The 25,575-nt window shown below is 52.2% G+C and overlaps 5 protein-coding genes across 6 annotated transcripts; 3 read left to right on the top strand and 2 right to left on the bottom strand.

The window, feature by feature from the left end:
- The first annotated feature begins 278 nt into the window (after positions 1-278).
- NCU00434 (protein phosphatase 2C isoform beta) lies at positions 279-3,885 on the top strand. The gene is made up of 2 exons (XM_951605.2): positions 279-2,671; positions 2,749-3,885. Exons 1-2 carry the CDS (start codon positions 1,316-1,318, stop codon positions 3,250-3,252), a joined length of 1,860 nt encoding a protein of 619 aa, XP_956698.1. The 5' UTR covers positions 279-1,315; the 3' UTR covers positions 3,253-3,885.
- Positions 3,886-5,099: 1,214 nt separating this feature from the next.
- Positions 5,100-11,282, top strand: NCU00432. Of its 2 annotated transcripts, none has more exons than XM_011395541.1 (5): positions 5,100-6,514; positions 6,695-6,882; positions 6,978-9,452; positions 9,651-10,637; positions 10,710-11,282. In XM_011395541.1, the coding sequence occupies exons 1-5, from the start codon at positions 6,441-6,443 to the stop codon at positions 10,751-10,753; spliced, it is 3,768 nt and encodes a 1,255-aa protein (XP_011393843.1). In that variant the 5' UTR covers positions 5,100-6,440; the 3' UTR covers positions 10,754-11,282. The 2 variants fall into 2 exon arrangements, with proteins under 2 accessions (XP_011393843.1, XP_011393842.1); XM_011395540.1 differs by having other exon boundaries at positions 9,630-10,637.
- A 1,104-nt stretch (positions 11,283-12,386) lies between these two features.
- On the bottom strand, positions 12,387-14,198 carry tom22 (translocase of mitochondrial outer membrane 22). Its single transcript, XM_951602.2, has 2 exons — positions 13,873-14,198; positions 12,387-13,429 (listed from the first exon to the last, which is right to left on the bottom strand). Exons 1-2 carry the CDS (start codon positions 13,958-13,960, stop codon positions 13,053-13,055), a joined length of 465 nt encoding a protein of 154 aa, XP_956695.1. The 5' UTR covers positions 13,961-14,198; the 3' UTR covers positions 12,387-13,052.
- A 217-nt stretch (positions 14,199-14,415) lies between these two features.
- NCU00430 (Na(+)/H(+) antiporter 2) lies at positions 14,416-19,069 on the bottom strand. Its single transcript, XM_951601.3, has 2 exons — positions 15,667-19,069; positions 14,416-15,612 (listed from the first exon to the last, which is right to left on the bottom strand). The coding sequence occupies exons 1-2, from the start codon at positions 17,797-17,799 to the stop codon at positions 14,689-14,691; spliced, it is 3,057 nt and encodes a 1,018-aa protein (XP_956694.3). The 5' UTR covers positions 17,800-19,069; the 3' UTR covers positions 14,416-14,688.
- Positions 19,070-21,688: 2,619 nt separating this feature from the next.
- NCU00428 (DNA repair and recombination protein pif1) lies at positions 21,689-25,172 on the top strand. The gene is made up of 2 exons (XM_951599.3): positions 21,689-23,678; positions 23,733-25,172. Exons 1-2 carry the CDS (start codon positions 21,866-21,868, stop codon positions 24,713-24,715), a joined length of 2,796 nt encoding a protein of 931 aa, XP_956692.2. The 5' UTR covers positions 21,689-21,865; the 3' UTR covers positions 24,716-25,172.
- Positions 25,173-25,575: the final 403 nt, after the last annotated feature.

Below are 25,575 nucleotides of genomic sequence, written 5' to 3'. Positions count from 1 at the left end.
CTTTTCTCTATATTTCCGAGATGGACTAGGCGCATGGTAAGGTACTGTAGTACAGATATTCTACACCTTATTCTGGGCTTTCAAGGTGAAGCTCCTTAGACACCTCGCTGCTGTTGCATGGCAAGTGGAATCCGGATTAAGCTGTACAGTATGGACCCCACTTTCTGGGCTGCACTGTCACACACAGATCAAGTTTGCCGTCCCTACTGGTGCCTGTAAGGTCCCCGATTTCAGAAGGCCCTCAGGGTCCCTTCAGGTCGTGGCCTCTGACGGAAGGCGGGACTGGAACATGATGGACTCGGACTGGACCTGAAGCATCTCCACTTCATGCTGTCAGGCGGGCACCCTGAAGTGGATGCGGAGGAAGCTTGTAGGGCGGTCCAGCCATTCAGATCAGCAGGCGCGAGTCCAACACCGATCCGCAGGCATCTTCCACTTGAGCTTGGGCCTCGACACACACGGGCACTTTCACCTCATTTCATCCCTTTGGACAACATCGCAGTCGAACTGCCTCTTCTGCCTCTTCATCCGCACTTTTTAGGCTACAGAGAACAAATCTCGATTCTGACGCCACTGCAGTCGACTCGAACCTCATTCCTTCCCCGCGGTTGCTCTCCCGAAACGCAGCACAGAACATTGCAGCTTTGGTCCGAACAGTGTTGTTGATTGTCGTTGTTGCCGTTTTCGTCATCCAGTTCTCTGCCTGGCTCCCTTGGACAACTACCCCTACCACTGGACTCGGTGCTTGCTCCTTCCTTGAGTAGGTAGTGTACACCTCAAGCTCTCCACCCGGACCCCGAAATACTAGACTAATCCCCCAAGGTGCCCCTGTGCGCCTTCGACTTTCCTGCTCCCGTCACTGCTGTGCAGCCCTGAACAGTGGCTCTTCAACTGGCATTACATCATCTCAGCGCGGTGCACCACAGCCTGTCACCAGACCCCTCCCTCCCTTCTGCCTTTCAACAACCTTTCGCGATCTCCGCCATTGCATCAGCTCCATTCAACGAATACCTATCAAACTTACTCCAGCCTTCCTGCAACAACTTTCAGCTTCTCCCTTGCTTCTTTGTCAACCACAACCGACGCCCTCACTTCCTCATCGCAAAGCGCAACGAGCGCGCATAAATCCCCAATAGGGTTTCAAGAGTGACCCAGACCCTGTCCCTATTCACAACCGCAGTTCTCCGCAGACCGGCCTTTCAGTACGGCATCTTCTCGCAACGTGTCGCGCCCTCACCCACCCCACCCCCCAACAACCAACCTGGCAGGCAACAAGCGTCGCAGTCTCTCCTCTCAAGGAGGCCTGCTGAATAGGATGTTCGGCGGCGGTTCCAGCTCCGCCGCCTCCAAGTCCGTGAGCGGGTCAGCTTCAGATTCGGGCAGCAGTGGAAAGGACAGGTCGAGCAGCAAGTCGCCCTCCCCCGAGAAGGAGGCGCCGGGCAATGGAGGCGCGTCTCCCAAATCCATCAAGTCCGCCGATCAGTCCACCGCCGGCGACACCCAAATCGGCAACGGGAGTCCACCGAGCGCTGGTAGCTCGTCCGATAGCAAGAAGAAGCGGAGCAGTGGGGTGAGCGGCAGAGCCAGCAGCCTGATTGCCCAAGCCAAAAATACTCTGTTTACTCAAGTTGCGAACCGTAACAGCGGTGATATGAGTACTGACTCCAAGAACTCTAATCAGACTTCCTTGCAAAAGCTCGGCAAGCAAGATCAGGCCCTTGCTGTTCCTCAAGGCCAGCACAACAATGCCGCCGGTGAATCACTCCCCGGGCCGCGCTCCACGTTCAAGGTTGGTGTCTGGGAGGACCGCAACAAGAAGTGCAGACGTACTATGGAAGACACACATGCTTTCCTCTACAACTTTCTCCATACTCCTGCCCCTGTTTTGGGCGCCGAGGGCTCGGCTCAGAAGCAATCAAAATCAGCGAACGAATCACATGAGAAGCGCAGTAGTAGTTCCGCCAGTCAGAATGCAGACATGATCGAGACGGACAATGGCTACTTTGCCATTTTCGATGGCCATGCCGGCACCTTTGCTGCTGACTGGTGCGGCAAGAAGCTCCACATAATCCTTGAGGATATCATCAAGAAGAACCCGAATGCTCCTATACCGGAACTCCTTGATCAAACGTTTACCACTGTGGACACCGAGCTAGAAGCGCTTCCGCTCAAAAATAGTGGCTGCACGGCTGCCGTTGCGGTTCTGCGCTGGGAGGACCGAGTTCCGAGTAACCAGTCGGCGACCGGCTCTCAAGCTATCGCCCCCGCGGTTGTCAAGGCCACTGAGGATGCTCTTAAGGTGGAGGATGGGCAGTCCGAGAAAAGCCTCAACTCTTCAATCCCGGAAGCTACACACGCCAAGTTGAAGAATTCTGCCACAAGACAGAGGGTGCTTTATACAGCCAATGTGGGAGATGCTCGCATCGTCTTGTGTCGCTCTGGCAAGGCGTTGCGCCTGTCATATGACCACAAAGGCAGCGATGAAAATGAGGGCAAGCGTATAGCAAACGCTGGAGGTCTGATCCTGAACAACCGCGTGAACGGAGTCCTTGCTGTCACCCGAGCTCTTGGCGATACTTATATCAAAGACCTCGTCACTGGTCATCCTTACACCACGGAGACGGTTATCCAACCGGATTGGGACGAGTTCATGATTATTGCTTGCGATGGGGTAAGTAATACCAACAGCTCTGCAGTCCACTTTCCCCACTGTGCCTGAAGATACATAAACTGACAAATTTTTTACAGCTTTGGGACGTTTGCTCGGATCAGGAAGCAGTCGACCTTGTGCGCGATATCCAGGAACCGGTGATTGCGGCCAAGAAACTGGTCGATCATGCTCTGTCTCGTTTCAGCACCGATAACCTCTCATGTATGATTGTCCGGTTTGACAAACAAGCCTTGCTTGAAAACCAAAACAACAAAGATAGTGCCATTGGCGTCGAGGGCGATGCGACTACGGCTGCGGGCACGGTTACCGAGTCGGAGAAGATTGTCACGGCAACTAAGCAGAAGATTGCGGAGGGTAGCACACCGGCGGTTGGGATATCTGCGAGCAACTTTGGTCGCGGTCACGACCCCACACCCCTCGAGGACGGAGAGAAGAAGCCATTTGTCCCTACCACCATCGAAGGTTCTGTGGAAGAAGAGCCAGTTGTCCTCAGTGACTCTCCAGAGGCGACTCCGGACGGTTCCGTGACGGCAATGAAGTTAGATTCGCTGCCTGAAGCGAAGAAGTCTTTGGACGCATAGGGTCTTTGACTACTAGCTGCAGGTCATGGCCGCAAGCTAGGATATCGGGGCCTATATCACGTCTGATTCGATTGCTTCCTCATCTTGGCATTTCTTGGAGTCGGCGGGCAGCCACCACAAACTTTGGGGAGGAACTGGAGTGAAGAGTTGGCCTTCATGCTATATTTCGACATCCGAGGACACGGTGACATATAAGATAGGGATCTATGTTGGGAGGGGAAGCAGGAGTATGGGGGTCGTCTTCATCAAGCCAGTCATTTCGAGTTGTTTGTGCTATGCTAAGAGAATACTTTCCTCATCTCTACTTTTTTGTCACCACCCATTTTTATGGTGTATTTGATGTGTCTTTCCTGTCATCAGTTGCCCAGTTTTCGTCCTATGCGTTGCATGACCAATCATTATAGACGGTTTGTTGTTTACTTTGGCCTCTCAACTAACCGGAGCTGGATTGTTGCTCGCAAAACATACGCGCTTCATGTGCGGTCTCGTTGCAGAAGCAGATACGAAATTTGAAGAGGCTGCATGCATACAAGTTAATTGTCTGCGTTTCAGTGAGATCTCTCAATGTTTCCTCGAAAAGGAGGCGCCTTCCCAATATGTGTTTGGAGAAAAAAAAAAGGTGTTACCCGTCAATATCATCGTGACTTTCTTGCACCCTTCATTGCCAATTCTCCACAAGTTACGTTGGCCAAAAGGAAAATATCACGGTAATGTGTGTGATTGCCCGTCGTCGATCAACGCGGAGGTTGCTGATGCTATGGGTTAGACTAGTAGGAGTGTAGCAGTACGCTAGGTGATATCCGATTCATGAGAGGGTGAGTGTTTGTTTGTCCAAAAGGAAGAAAATCCAGTGAACAAAGGGTTCATTTCCCTTTTACAGATGTGATACTACGATTCCCATTCAGATTTCTCGCCGTTTGCCATGGGCTCTAGGGCAGTTGGGGAGGTGGGAACAAAGATCGTTACGCTATTGTCGTTCCGGGCCGTTTCAGGGGTTCCATATGCAGGAAACATACCTCTAGAAGGGTACCTCTACTAACAGAACTCCACTGGCAGGCTTTCAGTCTTTTGGTGTAGTGTATGTAGTATAGTTGGGTGCGAGTGCATTTACTGCGTAGTTATGTAGGTCGCCGGGCATGGAGACATGCAAGGCATGGAGGCCGGTCCTTTTCTGCCTTCGCGCCCTTCTTCTTTGGTCCTTCTTCAGGCCTTCTTTTCCTCATACAGTTGTAGGGCGGCCGGACGGGACGAGGGGGCGGGGCTGTTGTCCCAAAAGGGGCCTAGAACAATTGAGATACAGTGTAAGTGTGAATGTGACCGTGCATATCTTCAAGTTCAAGTTGCAGTCCAGGGGTCGGGCAGCACTCACTCACGCAGCACAGCAAGCGAGAAGTCATGCTTGATTCACGATGGTTGAGGATGGAACGGCATTGATGCATAATCGGATGAATAGCTCTGTCAGCAGGCACACATGATATGATCAGTGGCACACTGTCAGAGAGGAGCCTCTTGTTCGCACTCCGTGGGGAGCCAGAGACTGGAGCCTCAAAATGCCCCTCCCTCCCTCCACAACCGCCGCAGCGTCAAGGGAAATAACCAGGTGCAGTTAGTGCGTGTCTATCACCACGCACTGTGCTTTAATAAGACGACTACTTAGCGTTTAGACCCTGGTGACCCTGCAGTGGTGGAATTGGATCTTGCAACCATGTTGCGACACGCATGCATGGCTTCCCCGGGCGCTGGACGCTAGTCGCCGGTAGTCGCCAGGTACCCGTCCGTCGTGCGCGCCCAAAGGAAGGTTCAGTTCACGATCAAATTCCCCCGTCCCCAGCCTAGGCGCTCCCTTTACAATTTACAAAGCAGAAAAGCGCATCGATACCTTGCCCACAGTCATTCATTCTCATCAGTCGCATCGCATCGCGTCAATTCAACACTATCCATTCTTTTCGTTACCGCTCGGCTATTGGGTACATCCTACCCCCACCGCAATTAGTTTAACATATTCCTTCATTCGTTCAGTTCATGCAAGTTGCTCTGCCGTACTGTTGGTGTGGTCTTTGCGGTTGCTCCGAGAACTCCAGAGTTGTCGCGCACAAGCTTAGGTTGTGAAGGGACACAAATCGCGACTCTGCGCAGACTTCACTTTCTGTTTGGCCCTTTTCTTTCGCTTTAGCTCTTTGGCTCGTCTGGGTGCCCAACTCTACCCGCTGACAGGCTAATTTGCAATCTCTGCCTTCACTTCTTCACCTTCATTACCGGCATCATTATTTTTAGACTTGTTGGGCGACCTACAGAGAAAAAGGTTGTTTCGACGTCATTGCTTTTTTTTACCTGGGAGAGTCTTCAAGCTCCACCTCGGTCGGAGCCGACTTGCGATCGATTCTTGTTGGACTGGCCTGCTTTCGAGCTTTCGATACTTACCTTTCGACCCAGTAGACTACCACCAACCCAAAAAAAGGCTCATTGCTCTAGGAACATAACGAAACGACTGAACCTTGCGCATACATACTACCTACCCACGAACTACTTCCTGTCTGGCGCCTCACAAGCTCACTGACCACCGCCCGAGCCTGACATCGGCTGCAACGCTCGCGCGACCACCCCCGGTTTCATGTTCGTTTGCCCGGAGCATCAAAGACAGGGCAGCTCCCCGCGTTTCTCACCGTCCGAGCGACACAGGACCCTATGACAAGTTTTTGAGTTAGGAAGGTGCTTCATGAAGAGAAGCTCGGTTCAACCAAGGAGACCCCGGACGAAACCTGCACGATCATCCATCCACAACCACATAACTGACCTTTGCCTACTCGTCACGTACTCACGCACCCGAGCCCGGCGCCCGGATACGTCGTCTGCTGTACCCGTACCTACCTCCTGCCCGTCAGGTCTGTAGAGGTACATCAGTCCAAGCACCCCCGAGGTGGTCTAGAAGATCTAAAACTGCTGGTACATCGCTGCCGCCCGCCGCTCTCCCGTCTCGCAGCAGCATTCAAGTGCACACACCACATTAGAGTACACATACAGAGCTTGAGCGCCCTTTCGCATACCCACATCGGCGCCAACGATATCTAGTGCCGACTTGTTCGATCTCGAGAAGCCAACCAATCGTACCGACCGACCTGCAGTTGTGACGAGGAACGTTGGCCAACAAAGTCACTGCGCAACGAAAGCCAAGCCAGAGATAACCAGACATGTCGTTGAATGGGTTGGACAATCCCGCAGTCAAGGAAGCCCACGAGGTTGCGCTTGTCGAGCCTGGAGGATGGTAAGTCCTGCTGCCGTGCTGTCCTTTCTCCTTCTTTCATCCTGCTTTCTGTGGTTGCAAAGCGCCGCCTGGCTTCCATCGATCCTAAAACTTTGTTGTTTTCTTGTTTTGGTTTGCTTTTCCCTGCGCCGCAAACTAGCGTCGTCGATTCGCTAACACGGGGCCTGCCACCGCGCCCAGGTTTCTCCTAAAATATGCCAGTCGTGATGAGCTCGAGTTGCTAGGACAGGGCACCGGCGGTATCGTCGAGATACGAAATGCGATCGCCGAGTATGAGGATAAGTCGCCATTGTACGGCTATATGCGATATAGGCGCCGCAATGTCATCCTCAAATACCTGCCTGAGGGTTGCTCGAGGCTGGTTCAAGGTTCGTGTTTCTCTTTCATCTGCCCCTGGGATAACCATGTAATAATGTTACCTGAAGGGAAGAAAGACTTACCTAGCTTGCTAATCGTGTTTTAGCTCGAGTAACTGTTCACTTCAACGCCATTTGCGAATTCCTTTCACCCTACGATGCCGAGTTCTCGATCGCCTCCGCATCTGAGCTCAAGGACACCAAGCTCTCAGCCGCATGCTCGTTGCATACGTCGACTGCTTCCGCCTCGTCCATCACAGATTCCCTTCGCGAAAGGCTGTTGGAGGAAGCTTCCGAGGAGGAAGAACAAGAGCGAAGAGAGACAGAGGCGGAATCAGTAGCGGACGAGGAGGGACGGAACCGGGAAGATCCCTTGAGTGGTGTTTCAAGGGACCCGGACCTCGCCAGCAACCCAGACACCATACATGACGCCGATGCCCGTTCTCTAGCCGGAGTTTTGCGACCCTCGTCGCCCACAAGTATGATGGATGACTCGGCAAGGCGCATGTCCTCGCACTCATCTCGCTCTCGCCAAAATGATTATTACGGTTACGGCACTTATAAGCCGCGCGTAAAGCTTGGACCCAGGCCTTCGGTGGATAGTGTCGGGCGACCGCGAACAGGAACTTCTGGAACTGGAGAGAACAGGCCGGTCTCAACGATCCCCGTAGGCCTCAAGGTTCACAAAGCCTTGAACAAGAAGAGCCGAGCCGAAGAACAGGATGAAGACGGGCTAGAGTCGTCGACAATCAAGGAAGACGCAGAGAACAAATCCCTGGCAACCGATTCGACAGCGGATCTGGCTGCTGCCAAGGTCACTGAAACTGAATCTGCTCGGCCTATTTCTAGTGGTGGAGTGGAGGATGAGGTGGCCCCGACATCCCCTATTAAGCTAGAAATCCCCACATCGGCCCCGCCGCCGCCAGCCAAGCAGACCGCCATAACACCTGAAAAGGCACGGCTACTGAAGGCGATGAAACTGAGGGAGAAAAAGAAGATGATGAGTTCGAATTCCACGCCAAAAAATCCTACTGGAGGTGCTGGCGAAGCGCCTTCTGCGCCAAGCTCCCACTCACTCCAAATCTCAGAACCACTCTCAGACGCCACAACAACACTGGTGGCCCTCGAGAGCGCTAATCAGGGGCCCGCCGATGCTGAAGCCCAATCTTTGCACAACCCCTTAATAACCACTTTCCAGGGCAACTCGGGAGTGGACAGGGAGGCCGCTGGCGATCATTCGCCAGTTGATATGCGCACGGATTCTCACCCAACCTCACCCATAGCAACTGTTGCGACCTCATCAGATCTGAGCGAATCTACGCAAGCTTCCTCTCTTTTGGAATCTACAGATGAAACCGTTCTCGCCGACAAGGAACAGAGCCTCGAAGGCGCGCCAACATTGCTCGAACAGCCTGCAACTATGAGTGCAGCTGCACCTACTGAAGATCGGACTGATGCGCCTCCCGCGCAGTCAGTGGAGGATGTCGAAAAGCAGGAGGAGCTAGCGGCGGAAACTAAGGCAGACTCACAAGCCGATAACAGCCAGGAAGAAACGATTGGGACGCCTGTGGCTGTGGTTGAGAATGCTGCGGCAGGGAAGGCAGGAGGTGCGGCTTTGGCACCGGCTTTGCCGATATCCAAGTCCTCGGGAGCAAACGACGCATCACGCAATGCAGATGGAGATGCAGACAACCAAGCAGCAATTTCCCCAGAAGCGAAAGAGGGAACCACCCCGGAAGTCGACAACTCTGCTGCAGCCACAGATGCCGAGGACCACGGATCACCATTGCCTGAATTCCCAATACCGAATTCCAATTCTTCGACTCGAAACAGCAAGCATTTGGCCGATGAGCCTAGCCAGGAAGTTCCAGAAATCATCACGCCAGGCCAGGGTGACGTGCCTGGAGATAACGTGTCTTCTCAGGAAGGGCAATCTGAGGTTCCAGAGAGGAGGGAATCGTCGGCTGTCCAGACTCCGCAAGCGAGGCCAAAGTCTGCATTTGAGCCTCTTCGACCAGACTACGATGGAGTTGACAGGGACAAGCGGTTATCGGTGGTCAGCCTTTCGGATGACGACAGGCTTATGGATGAGTTGCAGTCGGCAACCGTACAAGGAGCCAAGCCGATCACCGCGTCAAAGTCACCTGGCTCATTGTCCCCCGGTGACGTGTCATACAAGAGAAATTCGATGATCGAGACTGGTTCATCCGCACCGCGATTCTCGAGGACGGTATCCAGTCCGGTTAGGAACACGTTGCTTTCGCCTGCGAATGTCCAAGCTGGCACGTCCAGGTCTCTCTCGACCAGTGCTGGGTTCCTCCAGAAAATGGGACAACAAGACATAAAGCCAGTAACCGGCAAGATTGGCTCGAGCATTTCGCAGCGAATCAAGGCACTCCAGACGTTGTCCGGCGCCCCTGCTGGGCCGCCGGACCCCGCTCCGAAAGAGCGACCTGCTACTACTTTCTTCGCAGTTCGGAAACCCAGTTTGCGTGAGACACCGTCGAGATCACCATCCGTCGCCGATAGATCACCATCCACCACGGAAGCCAGGACGTCAGCAAATCCGCAGTCGCAGATTGGTAGGTCCGGATCCGTAAAGAATCGACTTTCCATATTTGAGGGGGGAGCCGTACCAAGGGGCCGGCCTGATCCGGTTCAAGTGACCGCCCGCATAGTCCGAATAGATCCATACAAACAGCCTTACCCAAAAGCCCCAGACTCGAAGAAGGCTGACCCAGCGGATTTTGTGCGCTTAGAACTAAAGCAGTCCCCGCTAGATACGCAGTCCGGTGATCGTTCCGCCCCGTCGCAAACCGCGCCAGTGTACCAGTCTCAATCCGAGGAACAGCGTGCTTTCTCGAGGAAGGAAGGGCCAGAGAGTGTAGCGGCGGAGGACGACGCCAGCTCAACGAGACGCTCTTCCATGGCGGTCGTCAAGGAGTTCATGAAGGACCGGCTTGGTAAGGGCCCATCATCGGATGAGCTACCCGCCGGTCTTGCGTCGCCTCGATCGCCATCTCGCCAATCGACGGTCCAGCCCGCCCAGTCATTCAAGTCGTCTCGCCGTGACAGTGCTGGCAGCAAAGCATCGTCAATCGAGCACGGCTCCCCTTATCATGCGGAAGATGAGGGACGACTTGGATCTAGCCACTCAAACGCTGATTCTACTCTCAGTCCGTCCAGTGGCAAGAAGGATGGAAGTCGTGCGTCGCGCTTTATGCGCCGCCTGTCCAACATCGTCCCTAACCGCAAGAACGGCGCGCCCAACATCTCGCCCACTCTTGTCGAGGAGGATGTCCCTGAAGTTCAGCCCGCGGGGAAGAACCCAATGTCTCCGCCTGAAGTACGGACAGTTATCCCCCAACAACACAGAACGCCTCCTCAGCCTTCCCGCCAGGCCCAAACGTCAGCACCTCAACCGCAGGTGCAGGAACCACCCCAGCCAGCCTCGCAGCCTCAGCCCCCGACAATCGTATGTTTCATGGGCGATGTGAACGTCCAGTTCCCCGACACTCTCCTCTGGAAGCGTCGGACCGCGTGCCTCGACAGCCACGGCTTTCTCATCCTGAGCCCTGCGCAGAATCTCTCGGCCTCGCTCCAGGCCCAGGCCGTAAAGCGATTTCACATGAGCGAGTTCAAGATGCCCTATGAGCCGGAAATGGAGATGCAAGAGTTGCCTAACAGCGTAGTTCTTGATTTTAAGGAGGGCAGCGGGCTGCAGATTGCCTGTGGAGATAGGACCGGTCAGCTCACTGTTTTGAAGAGTAAGTTTCTCTCCTCTTATGACGCTGCCGGGTATACGTGAACAAAAGTAACTAACGAGAAATGAAACACAGCACTCCAAGATGCTCACAAGAGTCATATCAGCTTTGGACAATGAAACTGGACTACCAAAACAAATCAAAATTGGAAAGACCGAGGAAACCACAAAAGAAGAGAAAAAAAAAAGCGTTGAAATTTGAACTACCCCTCTACTTAGTCCGACGACTAACCCCTTTATTCCCTATTCAACTTCTTCTTCGCATACAACACACAGACATCCTCTTTACGTTGTTGGACAACATGGACACACGGACGAGATGGGTAGGTAGAGAAAAATGGATTCAGGAAATCCATCCAACAACCTTCACCAGCCTATCGGTCACTGTGTTCCATCACACTTTGCACATAACATCACCCAAACAAAACAAACTGAACTCAAACACATTATTACTATGTCACATTCGCTTATTACATGCACTCTTTCTTTCCCTTGCCTGTATTTTTTTTTTTTTTTTTCTTGTGGATCTTGAAAATTCCATCTGCCTATATCTATCTATCTATCCATCTGTCTGTCTGTGTATATAGTCAAGATTCCCCCCCGGTTCTTCTCTCGTATAAGTCTAATATACAAATTGTTTCAGCGCTTGACCTTTATGTGGACTTTTATCATAGGACTGGCAACCTGTGTGACATGGCCATAGAGTGAGTGTGCATACCAGTTATATTAGCTTTATGTTGCCCTTGATGTTGGGGTGTGTGTGTGGGTAGGAAGGGGAGGATAAACGGCCAACTGCGAATTGGTCTGGGACGAGGTCAGCTTGCAGAAGTTGTAACAAGTCGCAGAGATAGGTTATGTACCGCACCGGGGGAGATGACAAGTGTCGTTTGGATAACTAGAGTTCACTGTCTCGTAACTGTCACGTCCACACAGCCACCGTTAACAACCATAATTATACTACAGATAATATAAGCAATCCACTTGGCAGGCAAGGTGTGACAAGACTCGTTCATTCACTTTGTATCTATCCTTTTGCACGAGGACATATATGGCTTGGTTGGCGGGATAGTTCGAATGACCTCCATGACAGGATGTAACAACAACCGCTAGATGACATCTGGTCTGTCAGAAACGTCCCCTTGTTCTTTTTCTTTTTCTTCTTCTTTTTTCTTCTTTCTCTTTCATCATAATTTTTTTCCTTCTCTTTTCTTTTTTTCTCTCTCTCTCTTTTTTTCCTTTTTTTTGTTTTTCCTTTTTCTCTTTTTCCCCCTTTTAGGAGAAGCATGTCACGTTTCGGTCGGTTGGCAATTTCTTTCCTAGTTGTTTAGTGACGGTTTGGTAGCTTATGTTACGGTTGGATCCATCGTGCTACTTCCTCAGTCCACAACAGATTGAGGACATGTTCGGTATATCTCAATGATAATGATAATAACTGATAATCCACAAGAAAAGGAAGAGAGAAAGGGTTGAAATCCACAATCATGATCGAGTTTTGTCTGCGGTTAAAAAGAGTCCGCCTCCTGTCCCAAGTCCTCGTGACAGGATGTTGAATACATATTCACTTTTAGCACAGTGAGTGTGGAATGCAGTGTCAGTCATGTCTTCTACGAGAACCTTGTAAAATCCTGGCTCATTACTGCTTACACTCGTTCGGGAGTCCTACCGGCTTGTTCTGCGTAACTGTACGCGGAGCCCAGGCTACAAATATTACGGCGCACCAGAAATAAGACAACCAGTACTGGCAACGGATGATACGGATGAATGGACTCTTCATCAAGATGATTTTGCTTCGTCTTACTTTTTGTACAATAAGTGGATACGGGTGTTGTTCATCATAAACATGTCGTTGGGGAATTATAAATGCTCTATCTCTCTCCCCCCGAATCCTTTTTTGGCTCCCTTCATTCCCGCGGTACGCTTCTAAAGAATACCATTACAACGACCATGCAAAGTGGCGGACAACCCAAAAGTACCAAACAGATAATATACAATGTGTGGCGGTGTGTTTGAGCGGGGAGAAGTGAGTGGAATTTCGACAGATGGGAAACGCCAAATGCGAGGGATGGCGAGATAATCATCGTAAGCTGGTTAACGATGCTGGCCTTCTTCTATTCTTCGCGCCCAAAAACGGGATTCCGTAGGTATCGTTCCATTGGCCGGTCTTGTCAGATCAGACTGCGTCAAGTTGTGAAACCGGGTGCTGGTTAGGTGTATCCGTTCAAGGCCTCCGCCGGAGAGAACTCGGGGTTCTTTTTTCTAACCCCAACGGTTCTCCATTTTGGAAACGCTGGTTTCCAGCCCGCCGCCCTTTCACCAGCCATCCCTCTCTCCCCTTCACATCTCCCGGTTCACAACAACCATCCATCCCTCGCTCATCTTCGTTTTTCATTTTCCACACCAAGACTCGCTGCTTCCCTCTTTAGAGCGCAGGCCTAGCCCCCTCGCCACCGATAGCAGCCAAGGTCTTCTCGGCCGTACCAGCCTGTCCCTCACCACCAGCAGTGAGAACATCAGAGCCAAGCTCGCGCATGCGCGCCTCCTGCTCCATAGCGGCGTAGTTCTGGTCCTCGGCGAAGGCAATGGCGAAGGGGACGCCGATCAGCAGTCCCGAAACAGAAACGGCCCAGGCGGCGCGGCCGGCGAAGGAGAGTGTCGACTTGACAAAGTTGGTGGTGGTGGAGTACTTGTGGTAGAACCAGCCGCGCGTGGTGGGGCTGACCATGTCGCGCAGGGCGTACAGGCGGTCGGTGAAGGTCTCTTGGGACTCGTAGTCGGAGTCGACGGAGATCTCGGAGTCTGTTTATGTGTAGAGGCGTGGGGTTAGTGGGTTTGGCCTTGTCGTTCCGACTACCTGTCTAGACTCAAGAGGAGAACAGGCCCATGGTGGCAATGTGTTGTATCGAGAGGACTCGGGCTAGAGATGTTGAGGCTATATTGGAGGGTGGCAGTATGGCGCGTGATTGTTGGACTGATAGGACTCAAGTATATCATTGTATGTTAAAGGAAGACGTGTGTGTGTGTGTATGTGTAGGTATATCGATGTTGGCTGGCAACTGCGTCTGATAGGTCGTCGTTTTGGCGTGGGCGTCACGGTAGCATGACTTAGGATGGACGGCGTCGGGATGCCATGGGTATTTGGTGATGGCGACAGTGACGTAGTCGTACAAGTCCTTATAACCCCTCCAGCCCGAGACTCCTCTCTTTCTTTGTCCTCGACAGTAGAGGAAAGCTTCACTCACCAGTGTCAGTGAAATCCTCGTCATCCTCCTCAGGGCCGACCTGCGGCTGCTGGAAGTGCTCGTCTTCGACCTCGGTAAGCTGAACCATTTTGGATTATGTGGGTGGGTGGTGGAATAGGTAGAAGGACTATCGTTGGTGGTGGTGGTGGTAGTAATGACTTGGGCCCGACAGGTATGGAATCGAGGTAATGTTATCGGCTTTGTGGATGTCTGTTGCAATTGAGAAATCGGAGAAATCGGATAAGTGGATACAGGCACAGCGTGTGAGCAAAACAACCTGCTTTTTGACGGGCAACTCTGCTGGACAGTGGACAGTGACCTGAGAGTTTCAAAAAGTTGGATTGGACCTCGAATCGCACCGACCATGACGAGTTTTCTTATCGGGCGCTAAGCCATATCAGGTACGGTTCAGTCACGGGACCGAGGATTCAGCAGTTAGGTACATAGCACATGTACTTCCCCAGATTTTCCAACTTCCCCCCCTTTTCCCACCACTGCAGTGATGGTAAGATGTGCAATGTAATCGTTGTCAAGGAGATGGATCCCAAAACCAACTATGTTTTTCGAGTTCACGCAACCACGCACATGGTCATATTCCAGTCAACCAACATTGTCAATGCCATCCTTGGTACTGCCGGCGCTACATGTACACTTCTCGCTCAAAATATCTATCTAAAAGAATAAACATCAAAAACTCAAACAACTCGCTGCATCTCATTACTCTTCCAGTTTATCGTCCGTAGACACATATACAGAACCCATTCATGCTCAGTCCTCATACCAAACATTATTCACTAAGTCAGTCAATCATTTAACTCATGTCACTCGCCTGGTCGGCTCCGCGAACCTGATCCCTCTCCTCGGTGGCGGGATCCTGGGGGTATCATCATCCTCGCTATCCTCGTCCTCAGCTGCGCCCGGAAACATGCCCAGAGCAGCTTCTCTGCGCCGTCTTTCCGCTGGTGTCTCACCCTGTTCCCCTTCTCCGTCATCTCCAACGCTCTGGAGCACCGCCAGCCTACGTCTCCGCTCTGCTGCTGTTTCTGGAACGTCTCTGCTTGGAGCTGCTGATCCGCCCTCTGCCGTGAGAGGCGATGGCGACCTCGACCTCGACCTCGACCTTGACCTCGAGATCGATGGTGATTCGCTGCGTTCAGCATTGCTACCTCCGCTCATCATCTCCGACTTCTCAGGACGCCCTTGTCTTGTGAGGCTATCCTTGCTGTGGCTGGACTTGACAGATCCAGCGGGAGATCCTCTGCGCTGTACCGGCTGCGGTTGCTGCTGCTGCGGTTGCTGTAGCTGCTTAGGCGTAAGGTCCGCTTTGGCTAGACTCTTGACAGCGCTCGATGCGTTGGACTGGTCCACAATCTCCTTGCGCGTACTCTTGTCCAACTTCTGCATCTCCCGGATGAAGTCCTCCTTGTTCATGCGTTGGCCAACACCACCAATAGTGAAGCGTATATGACGGTCGTCCTCTTCTTGTTCCTCCACCGCATTCTTCTTTTTCGATGCATCGCCGCCACCAACCACGGCCGAAGCCCATGTAGGGCGTTTGGTTGGTTTGGACGGCCTAGTGGCCGAGCCCTCGCCACCGGCTGTACCTCCTGCGACCTGTGCCTTGTCCCCAGCCTTGATACCCATGTACTTCAAGCTCTGGGAAACAAAATCGTTTTCTGGTTTCTCTGAAGGCAGTTCATATTTCTTGAGAACCTCGCCATCTTCGTTTTCGACAATAATCTGCATGAAAGGTTAGTTGAATGAGCGAAAAGGGAATGCATCAGCGGTACTAACCGTTGTACCAAACTGGTACGCTCTGGCCGGTTCACTTCTCCTAGTGGACTTCTCCTTCTCCTTGCGCTTTGCCGCTTCTTCATCACGCCAGTTCTGAATCTTCTTCTTCAAGGCATCATAGCTCCAGCCTGAGGGCCCAGCCTCAGCCTCAAGCTTCTCCTTGAGAGCCTCCACTGGATTCTGGCCTTCGCCCGTAGCTGGGGATTCCACAGCCAGAACATTTCCTTCGCGATCCTCCACAATGACATGGTCGCCCTCGTCATAGTATTCAAGTTCCTGATCCCTCTGTTCAGATGTGGGGCTCGGTTCGTAAGGGGAGGCGGTTTCATCAGATGATCTCTCCTTTTCACTTTTTCTTACCGAGCGGCGGCGCGTAGTCAAGGCATCCGAAGGTGACAACCGCGCAGTGTCAGATGGCTCGAGAGACATCTCATCGTGCGGCGAAGCAATCGCCTGTTCGCTTTGGCTTCGGCGCTGGGGGAAGATTGCTGACTGGCTGATAGGGCCTCCGGGTCCGATCCCGTCATCCCATCTCTTTCTTCGACGCCGGCCGTTGGCCGATGATGATCGACTTCCCGCGTGACGCCCGGTACCTTTATCCTCTTCCTTCTGGCGACGCAAAAACGTACCTGGAAGACCAGTAGGGGGCAATGTGCCGGGGGGAAATTCAGGCATCTTCATATCATCTTCGGTATCCGACATGTTCCTAGCTTGAGAGCGGGAAACCGAAGTGATGCGGGGCAAGCGGTTCATCCAGGAAGGTCCGTCTTCATTGGCTTGCGTGTATGACATGGTGATGGTAAGAGTGTTGATGTGCTTGCCGAGCGTAAACACGGCGACTGATGAGCCATGGACGATGATCGAAGACACTACCAAGAAGGTAACAATGGGCCACACCAGTCGAATCAGGTGGAAGTGCGGATTGTTCGGGTTGATGTTGGAGATATCGGCAAGGGGGACAGGATCCTCATGCTCCAGCTCAGCGCGCGCCAGAATGGCGACAAAGATGGCACCAACGCCAATGGGACCGAAGTGACCAGCAAACAAAGCCTCGCGCCATGTCTTGATGTCGGGTATCAGTGGTTTTAGAGCCATCATAATGGGGATTCGTCTAAAGAGAATGACCATGATGGCGAGAACGACCAAGCGCCAAGCGCCCAGTCCGATGTCGAAGTTGTTGAACTGCTCCCAAGGAATGATGGTGCCGAGGTAGACAAAGTATGCCAAGTTGATGAGCAAATCAATAACGTTGGATACGTGGGATTCCTCCGTCTTGTTTGTGAACCAACCGTCATTGGAGAAACCGACGCCGGCAGCGAAGCCGACAAGAAGATCATCTACGCCTAGGATGCTACCAGACCCAGCGCAAAAGAGGGCCAGGACAAAGTAGAAGACGAGGAAACTCTCTCGGTCGATCAGCTCATGTCTCTCTGCATACTTGATACCGTGGCGTGCGATATAGCCGACCATGAAGCCAAAGATGGCGCCGAAAACGCACTCGTAGAGAATGGTGAAGACGATCCAATGAAATGATACGTCTCGGGCCTCACGGTGATCTAGAATGAGGTAAAGAGAAAGGTAGACGAAGGGGAAAGCCATGCCATCGTTGCAGCCGGATTCGGCAGAGAGCAGATCTCGCAAATGCTTGGGCACTCTCTTTGCGAACTTGCCCTTACCGACAACAGATGAAGCGAGGACAGGATCCGTAGCCGTAACACAGGCAGCAACAACCAGACTATCGAGCCAGCTCAGGGGTGGAATCAGCCACCAGACAAAAAGGCTGGTGATCAGCCAGCCCCAGAGCATGACAGGAATAAGGAGGAATGTGACGGATCTCCAGTGCTTTTCCATGTAGAACTTTGGCAATTCGACTCCGACGGCGAAACATTGGACGACGAGAACGAGGCGAGAGAACTCGATCGTGACGATATCTATATTACCCCACTCGATAGGGTCTATAAGCCCGGCAGCATGAGGGCCAAAGATGAGGCCGCAGAGAGTGGCCACGGTAGCTTCACCAATGTACATGCGCTCCTTGATGATGGAGGAACACAGCATGAACAGAGAGGTGAAGCCGCCCAGGATAATGTACACCAGGTGGGGCCTGGTGATGGAAAGCTTGTCCCACGCCATCCTGTCGTGGCTTGTACGGACAAGCCGTAAGTAAACCCGGTAGTTGTCGTGTGCTCCGCAAGCAGTCGGCGCAAAAGTCGAATGGATGTACTGTTGATAAGCAAGACCAAAAGGCGAAGAGTCGAAAGAAGCGAGTAACTCTAACCTGATGCCCAGAAACAGGGAAATTTGACCTGTTCCTCCTTTCGTTTTGATGTGGGGCCGAGGAGGCTGGTGGCCCGTAGCTTTTCACAGGAACAGGGTCCAAGGTGTCTGAGCTAACGGAACGGGATGGCCCTGCGATACCTTTTAATCGCGAACGAGACCTCTGCTTCTTGTTTCGTTTCCCTCTTTCTAAGCTGCGGGATCCCCAATGTCCCGGTCGGTCGGTATTCTCGCCCGTTGCCCGATGATGACCTAGTGGTGCGCGCAGGCGGATCCTGGCTCAGCCTCAGCCCTGCTGTTGTGTATCTGAACCGAGTGGGTTTGTGTTTCGTTTCTTAAAATAAGATCCAAGACAGACCACAAACGCTGTTCCAGCCAACTTGGTAACCCGGATAGGAGCGGAAAGCCAACGGAGCTATGTGGCGTAGTGTTTAGGAAGCTGTGACGACCAAGGGTTGCTAAGCGACAGTTGAAGGATATCGGGGATCGAAAAGCGAAGGCGGAAGAGAAGCCGAACAATCTCGCCGGGCTGTAGTTGGGGATCGCTGTTGTTTGTGCTTTGCAAGGTGGCGTTTGTCCCCCTTCCTCTGAGTTCCCACTGCACCACTCGCCCTTCGGTCGAATTCGATCTCGAGCGCCAAGCCAAATAGAACAGCAGCGGGCGACGTCACTTTGTGCAGGAAGTAGCGCTTTGGTCGAAACCGTAAGTCGCGTTGTCGTCGCAATTGCTGCCGGGCGTGGTAGCCAGACTCGACGACAGTCGCAACTGAGTGACAGGACCGTAACAGGCAGAAAATCCTTCTTTTTTCGTTACCAGTCGCAATTCAACTTATGGTACTGGAATGGTGTAGTAGTCGTAGGTCTGGGTGATAGTCGTAAACGGTGCCACTAAAAGGTGCCAATGAGTGATGCTTTGAGGCGGCGGACAACAGTGATCGACAATGAACACCGCGCAGGACTTCCGAACCCGAAAAGAAAAAGGAAGGAAAGAAGTGATGAATGAAAGGTCAACATTGAAGCAGGCTGGGACGGGACGACGGCAGAGGGGCGGGAATGGCACAAGATAAAAAGTCCTGGAGAACCTGGCAGAGTTCAGAACATCTGCTGCCAAGAGAGGCAGATTTTCTTTGGCAACATTTGCCTAGTCTAGGTGGCAGGACATGATCCATCACCCATGGCCCGTCATGGAGAGGAAGGCGTCTGCGCCACGGGCATCGGTCTGCGCGCACAGTACCAAACGCATGTGGTTTAAACAACTTGTAAGTGGACGTGCCCGATCCCGACTGGGACCGATACCGTCAAGAGAACCTTGGCGGTCGAGACAAAAACCAATCGTGTCGTGGGCTTGGTGGAGCGTTCCCCAGCTATGGCTACCCGCCGCGCTGCAAAAGCTGGATACAGGTGGGGCATCGTGCACCAAGGCAGAAAGGGACTTCCATGGGGACGGGAACCAACCTCCTGCTTCCATCTCACAGCGACCATCATGTCCATGTACAGAGAACAGCATGCACCCCACGGGAGAACTGAAGTGTGATGATGAGACAGCTCGGATGGGTCTGCGGGGGTTGGTAGGAGATCTGTGGTATTCACTTCTGTATGAAGGCTGCATTCTGCATATACATATATTCCATCTAGGGTCTTTGTACATTGCAACAACACGGGGGTCACGAGAGTCTTCCTATCCTTCGGCCTTGTAGGAAAAACACAAAGTTCAAGGGACGGCATCTCGAAATAGCGGTCTTGTGTTTGGATGTGACGATGGACGAACCCTGCACTGCCTGGTCATGACATCCAGATCCACGTTTGCGGCGGTCCCCTCTTTCTTCTTTGGCGTGACTGATGGGCATTCCCATATGTATATCACGCCTCTTCTCTCACCTCCCATCCCAGGTACCGCACAACGACCAGTCTCGATCGCCATGGAAGCTTCTCAAGATAAGGCTAAGGATTGCCGAGCCGGGTGGCATGGGTGTGGTACTGTAGCTGGATGTACGGTAAAGGAGGCTGAAGATACACAGTGCTTACGTAGTGGTAATCGGCACGACACCATCCGACCGCTGTCCGACTCTAGTCCGTCGACAACCTGCCTGCATACACTAGTACATTTACGAACACAGTGTCGGAAACCGGCAAGCTCATCACCACTGCACTTACGTACACCTTGACGTTTTGGTATTGGGTTTAACATATCTGACTCGGACTCGAACTCCAACATGGTGCCTTGCGTGTAAGTCTACGTATATTCAATACACTATATCAAATCGAAGCCACGATCCTAGATCCAAATCAACTGTCAGGTTTTGGGCCCAAAATACACTACCTCAGCCACTGCCCAGCACGTCCAGCCTCTTATTGAAAAGCTTCTCAACGGAAAGCTTTTTCTTGACTCATGCTCAAGCTCATTTCCAAGAACCTATCCGCGACCGTGATTACCGAGCCAAGCATTGGCATCACATGGAATGCATATCCTCGGCCAACAAGAAAGAAAGAAAAAGAACCCGGAGCTGTGTGATACGGTGGAGGCGTGGGAGGTTGAGAGAAATCCCTGTTTGGCTTTGCGGATCGATTCAGTCTTGCGCCATTTGATTCATGCATCTAAAATGAGCAGAAAGAAGAGAAGCAAAGATATCTCTCTTTTTCATATGTACGTGTGACCAACTGCTAACCTTGGGAAGGGGAGAATCTCAACCATGGGCCGGTGCGCTAATATGGTTCCACAACGGGGTCCTACAAGCTGGGTCGACGAATCGACGGCACTTTATACATACGTACTAGCAGTGACTGGAAACTGTCTTTTGGCGGTGGCCGGATCGTCCCTGAAATATTCCTCGACCACCGCTTTTTGATGCTGCGGCATGTCCGACAAGCAACACAACATTGCCGTGATGAGTGAGATTTGTCCGAAAGGGAAATCTACGGGAACCCAACAGGAAACGCCCACCAAGACGTGCTCACAGGAAAATGTTCTAGAATAGGTCAGTGTAGCAATACGGGCCGTCACGCGGATCGGGGATTGTTTCTTTCTTAAAGGCCCGCCAGTTTGGGTTCTGTATCCCTCAGGTTTTCCGACTGTTGGTAGGTAACGGTATGTATGTAGTGTACTATGCAGTATATATATTTCTAGGGGACGGATGACGATCACATTTGTGCATCTGCACCTATGTGTATTTCCGGATCTATTAGATATATTGAGGGCAGCATTTATCTCTTACTTAGAATATGAGCAAAATGATAGACTGGCAGAATGGTCCACAATCTCTTTGCCCTACTCTGGTCTCTGGCCGGTGTACAACAGGAGAGGGGAGAAAACATCATGTCAGAGTGGTTGGAAATGTTCCATCACAGGTCCTTCATTGAAGGTGAGGAAACCAAACTTGCACAAACCCCATGAATATCTCGGCCTGGTGGCATACGTCATCGTAATCGCACACAGGTGGTGTGGATGTTAGCAGTTAAAGACATGGCTACCCCATGTTTCGCGGGTACCTTTTGGTGTTCTCACCGAGGTGAGGATGGTTGCAATTCTTGGATGTCATGTTTTGGTCGCTGGGTCTTCACCGTGGTTGCCATGGTTCGTTGCCCCCCAAAAGCGCCAGGGGCACTGCAAACAAATTGCAGGGGAACCCCCCGCCTCGAGCCCCTCACATTGTCTGATTCCGCTTCCTATCGCCCCGTGCACGGTCCTCCGCGTTTAGTGGAAAATCAAACGAACGCGATTTTCCCAGACGAACGCGTTACCTGGTATCGCTATGGTGTGCCATTTTTTTGTCAAATGCACGATGACAACTGGAATTTAATGATCCAATCCGAGCCAAGACTTTACGCCAACTCGACCGAAAGGGTTAATCGTGAAATTAGCGTACAACGATACTTTAGCACTCGACAAGTGGTGGTCCTGTCCCTCTGAGGGGTCGAAAGCTGTATGAAGACTGGGCTGCTTGCCGGTCACCACCTGCTCCTGCACCGGGCCACCATCAACCTGAACCTTTCCCCGAACTGGTCAACCTTCCAAGCCGTTCTCGTGCACCGCGCACCTCTGCGAGCCCATGTACACAACTCTGCCCCCAAGTGTGCCGCCTTCCCACTCGAAGCACTCCACGACGAAGACATCATGTTTGGCAGGGCAGTCCAAGCAAAGGCCGCCGAGGCCAACAACAACAATAACAAGTCGAAGCCCGGTGCTTCGTCAATAAGCAACAACGCTTCCCTGAAGCAGCAACTCTTTCCTTCTAGCAGTCCCGCACGCGCCCCCTCAGTCGGCTCCCAGTCCAGGACATCATCCGTCGCCGACATGTTCAAGAAGCCCGGGTTCGGTGGTACCTCTAGCGGTGCCATTTCCGCCAGTTCAAGACCTTCAGCGACTACCGACCCGTTGACGACTCGACCCGCGAATAGTGCTCCGCGACCACCTCCCAACTACGGCAGCAGCGGCAGTGGCAGAGCGTTTGCGTCGCTCTACAACGCTTCTGACTCCTTCAATGATACCCCAGATGTGATCGAAGTTTCCATGCAATCGACAAGGCGACCTCAGCATGATTTAACTTCGTCGGTATACATTGAGGATGACGACTTCAGCGATGACGAGAACCTCGATTTGGACTTCGAAGCCCCATCCGCCTTGCCAGTCCTCCCAACTGGGCGAATAAGCCTCGAACAACATCGGGAGTTGCAAAAGCAGCAGGAGGAGGAAGTGAAAGAATCTCGGTTCCGCGAGCCCCCGTCAGGGACTCATACCAGTGTTCTTTCTTGGCCGGAGTCGTCGCCATCCCATCTTCAACCCCCCAAGCGCGAGCTGAATCCCCCTCCCAATACCAACACGAAACACGCCCGCCTGCAAGACGACGACTTCGATTTCGAACCGCCCGCCGCTGTGAAGAAACCAAAGCGCGAACTACCTTGGACGATGGAAGCAGAATCAAAGGAGGAGGACTGGAAACATGCCGAAAAATACCCACTAGAGAAGAGCGGATATGCTCCCACGCCGGAATCGAAGCCCAAGGGGTCCATGCTATGGAACACTACGGCAAGCGCGGTCAAGGAACAGAAGAAGCAGCTCAAAGACAGGCAAAAGTCTTCCTCGGTCGCTCCCAAGACGGAAATACCCATGGACGAAATCAAGAAGGTTGTTTCGTCCCATCTTAGCAAGGCGTCAGCCATTACATTGAGCGGCGAGCAGCTTCACGTGAAGAGCTTGGTGGTAGAAAAGGGGCAGAGTGTCTTCTTCACAGGTCCGGCTGGCACAGGAAAGTCGGTGCTGATGAGAGCGATCATTTCAGAACTCAAAAAGAAGTTTGCTCGGGAGCCGGAAAGAGTAGCGGTTACAGCTTCGACCGGCCTTGCAGCGTGTAATATTGGCGGCATGACATTGCACAGCTTCGCTGGCATCGGTCTCGGCAAGGAGGATATCCAAACGCTCGTCAAGAAAATCAGGCGCAATCAAAAGGCCAAAACCCGATGGCTCAAGACCAAGGTTCTCATCATCGATGAGATTTCCATGGTTGACGGTGAGCTTTTTGATAAGCTGTCCCAAATCGGTAGAATTATCCGCAACAATGGCAGGCCTTGGGGTGGTATTCAGCTGGTCATCACTGGTGATTTCTTCCAGCTGCCTCCTGTACTGGACAAAGATCTGAACAAGCAGAGGGATGTCAAGTTTGCCTTTGATGCAGCAACATGGAACATGTCCATCGACCATACCATTGGGTTGACTGAAGTGTTCCGTCAGAGAGATCCTGGTAAGCAGTTCAACTCTGGGATATCAAGTCCAACATGCGGCTAACAGCCTTTAGAATTTGCAGAGATGCTCAACGAGATGCGGTTGGGAAGGATCAGTGACAGGACCGTCAAAAATTTCCAACAACTTAGCAGACCTCTAGCCTTTGATGACGGGCTTGAAGTAACAGAACTGTTCCCGACGAGAAATGAAGTCGAGAATTCGAACAGACAACGACTCGCTGCCTTGAAGGGCAAAATCTACCGCTACGAAGCGTACGATACCGGTGAGCCGGCGGTCCGCGAAAAACTTCTTGCCAACATGATGGCTCCTCCCGTAATAGAGTTAAAGAAGGATGCCCAGGTCATGCTCATCAAGAATATGGACGAGACGCTCGTGAACGGTTCCCTCGGGACTGTCGTTGGTTTCATGAACGAAGCAACATTTGAGCTGAAAGCTGGCAGTGACTTTGACGACGATGAGGATCTGGACAAGAAGAGAAGAATCAAGGCCTTCACCAGCGCGCTTTCCAATGCAGCTATTGAGAAAGGCGACAACACAGAGTATCCGTTGGTGCGATTCCACGCCGTCGATGGGACCAGGAGAGACATCCTGTGTCAGCCGGAGGACTGGAAGGTGGAACTTCCTACTGGCGAGGTCCAGGCTTCTCGAAAGCAGCTTCCCCTGATTCTTGCATGGGCTCTGTCGATCCATAAAGCGCAGGGCCAAACGCTTGAACGCGTCAAGGTCGACCTCGGCAGGGTTTTTGAAAAGGGACAGGCATACGTCGCGCTCAGTAGAGCTACCACGCAGCAGGGTCTGCAGGTGCTCCGCTTCCAGAAGGACAAGGTCATGGCGCACCCGAGGGTCGTCAGCTTCTACAACAAGCTTTACAGCGCCGAGTCGGCAGTGATGAAACGAACGAAGGTGGACCAGTCCATCACCAAGTTTGCGTACAAGACTCCATCTGTCGCCCAGGCTATTACAAAGCAGCAGCAGCAGAGAAGAGAGGTGATTGACATCGAGGACGAAGAGGAGAGGATGGCAGGATATGGTTGATGGTCGACTTTAGCGAATAAGGTTAATAAAACAAGATGGAAGGGACATGATTATGGCAGCATCAGGCGGTGTTATGGTTGAGTTGACTGTTATTTTGGGTGGCGTCAAGGTCGTTGAGCCGAGGATTGGCTTTGGTTTATGTATCGGTAAGGTGGACATATTCAGGGAAAAAGGTTGCCCCAGGTGAGCTGGTACTTTGGGGGCTGGGACAACCACTCACAGCCCATAGACCTAGATGGTCTCGAATGAACGGAAGTGTGCGGACAGCAGCAGATAGCAAGCCGGCAGATATCGGATCATGGCGAGGTATATCTCCTCTCCGTCATCCCCAATTGTCAAAAAAAAAAAAAAATTGTTGTAGGAAAGATCAGCAGGCACATATAGCGGTACCTGTAGATCTAGGCTCGCGTGGCATTATCCCTCTACTTAGAGACAACCTCTTTAGACATTTTGCCAACATAACCAATTATCCAAAGTGACCACAAGGCTGAAGGTCAGCTACAAAGGACCAACCTCCTTTGCACACAAGGTGTTGGCATTTTCAACTTTGGAGGCCATGCTTTGATAAATAATTTAGGGTCAGGGGCTTTGTAGTAAGTAGTGGCCTGAACTCCTGCTTTTGGTTGCAAGAAGAATCGTTGCCGGAATTGAGTTGCAACTGCAGGGGTTTATTTTTACTGGTGTACATACATACATAGTTGTGAAACACCGACACTCATGTTTTCCCTCTTCATTCGGCCGCCCACCTGCATTTGGCCCCGTCCCCTGTCAGGGTCTTGTCTCTTATTGCCTCGTGCTCTCAACTCCCCTTTTGAGATTGGACAGACGTTGATGAAGTGACTCGACGCCGAGAAGGTTCG

This window comes from Neurospora crassa, linkage group III (genome assembly GCF_000182925.2).
Source record: "Neurospora crassa OR74A linkage group III, whole genome shotgun sequence".
In the NCBI taxonomy this organism is placed as follows: domain Eukaryota; kingdom Fungi; phylum Ascomycota; class Sordariomycetes; order Sordariales; family Sordariaceae; genus Neurospora; species Neurospora crassa.
This window is presented reverse-complemented; position numbering and strand designations above follow the sequence as displayed.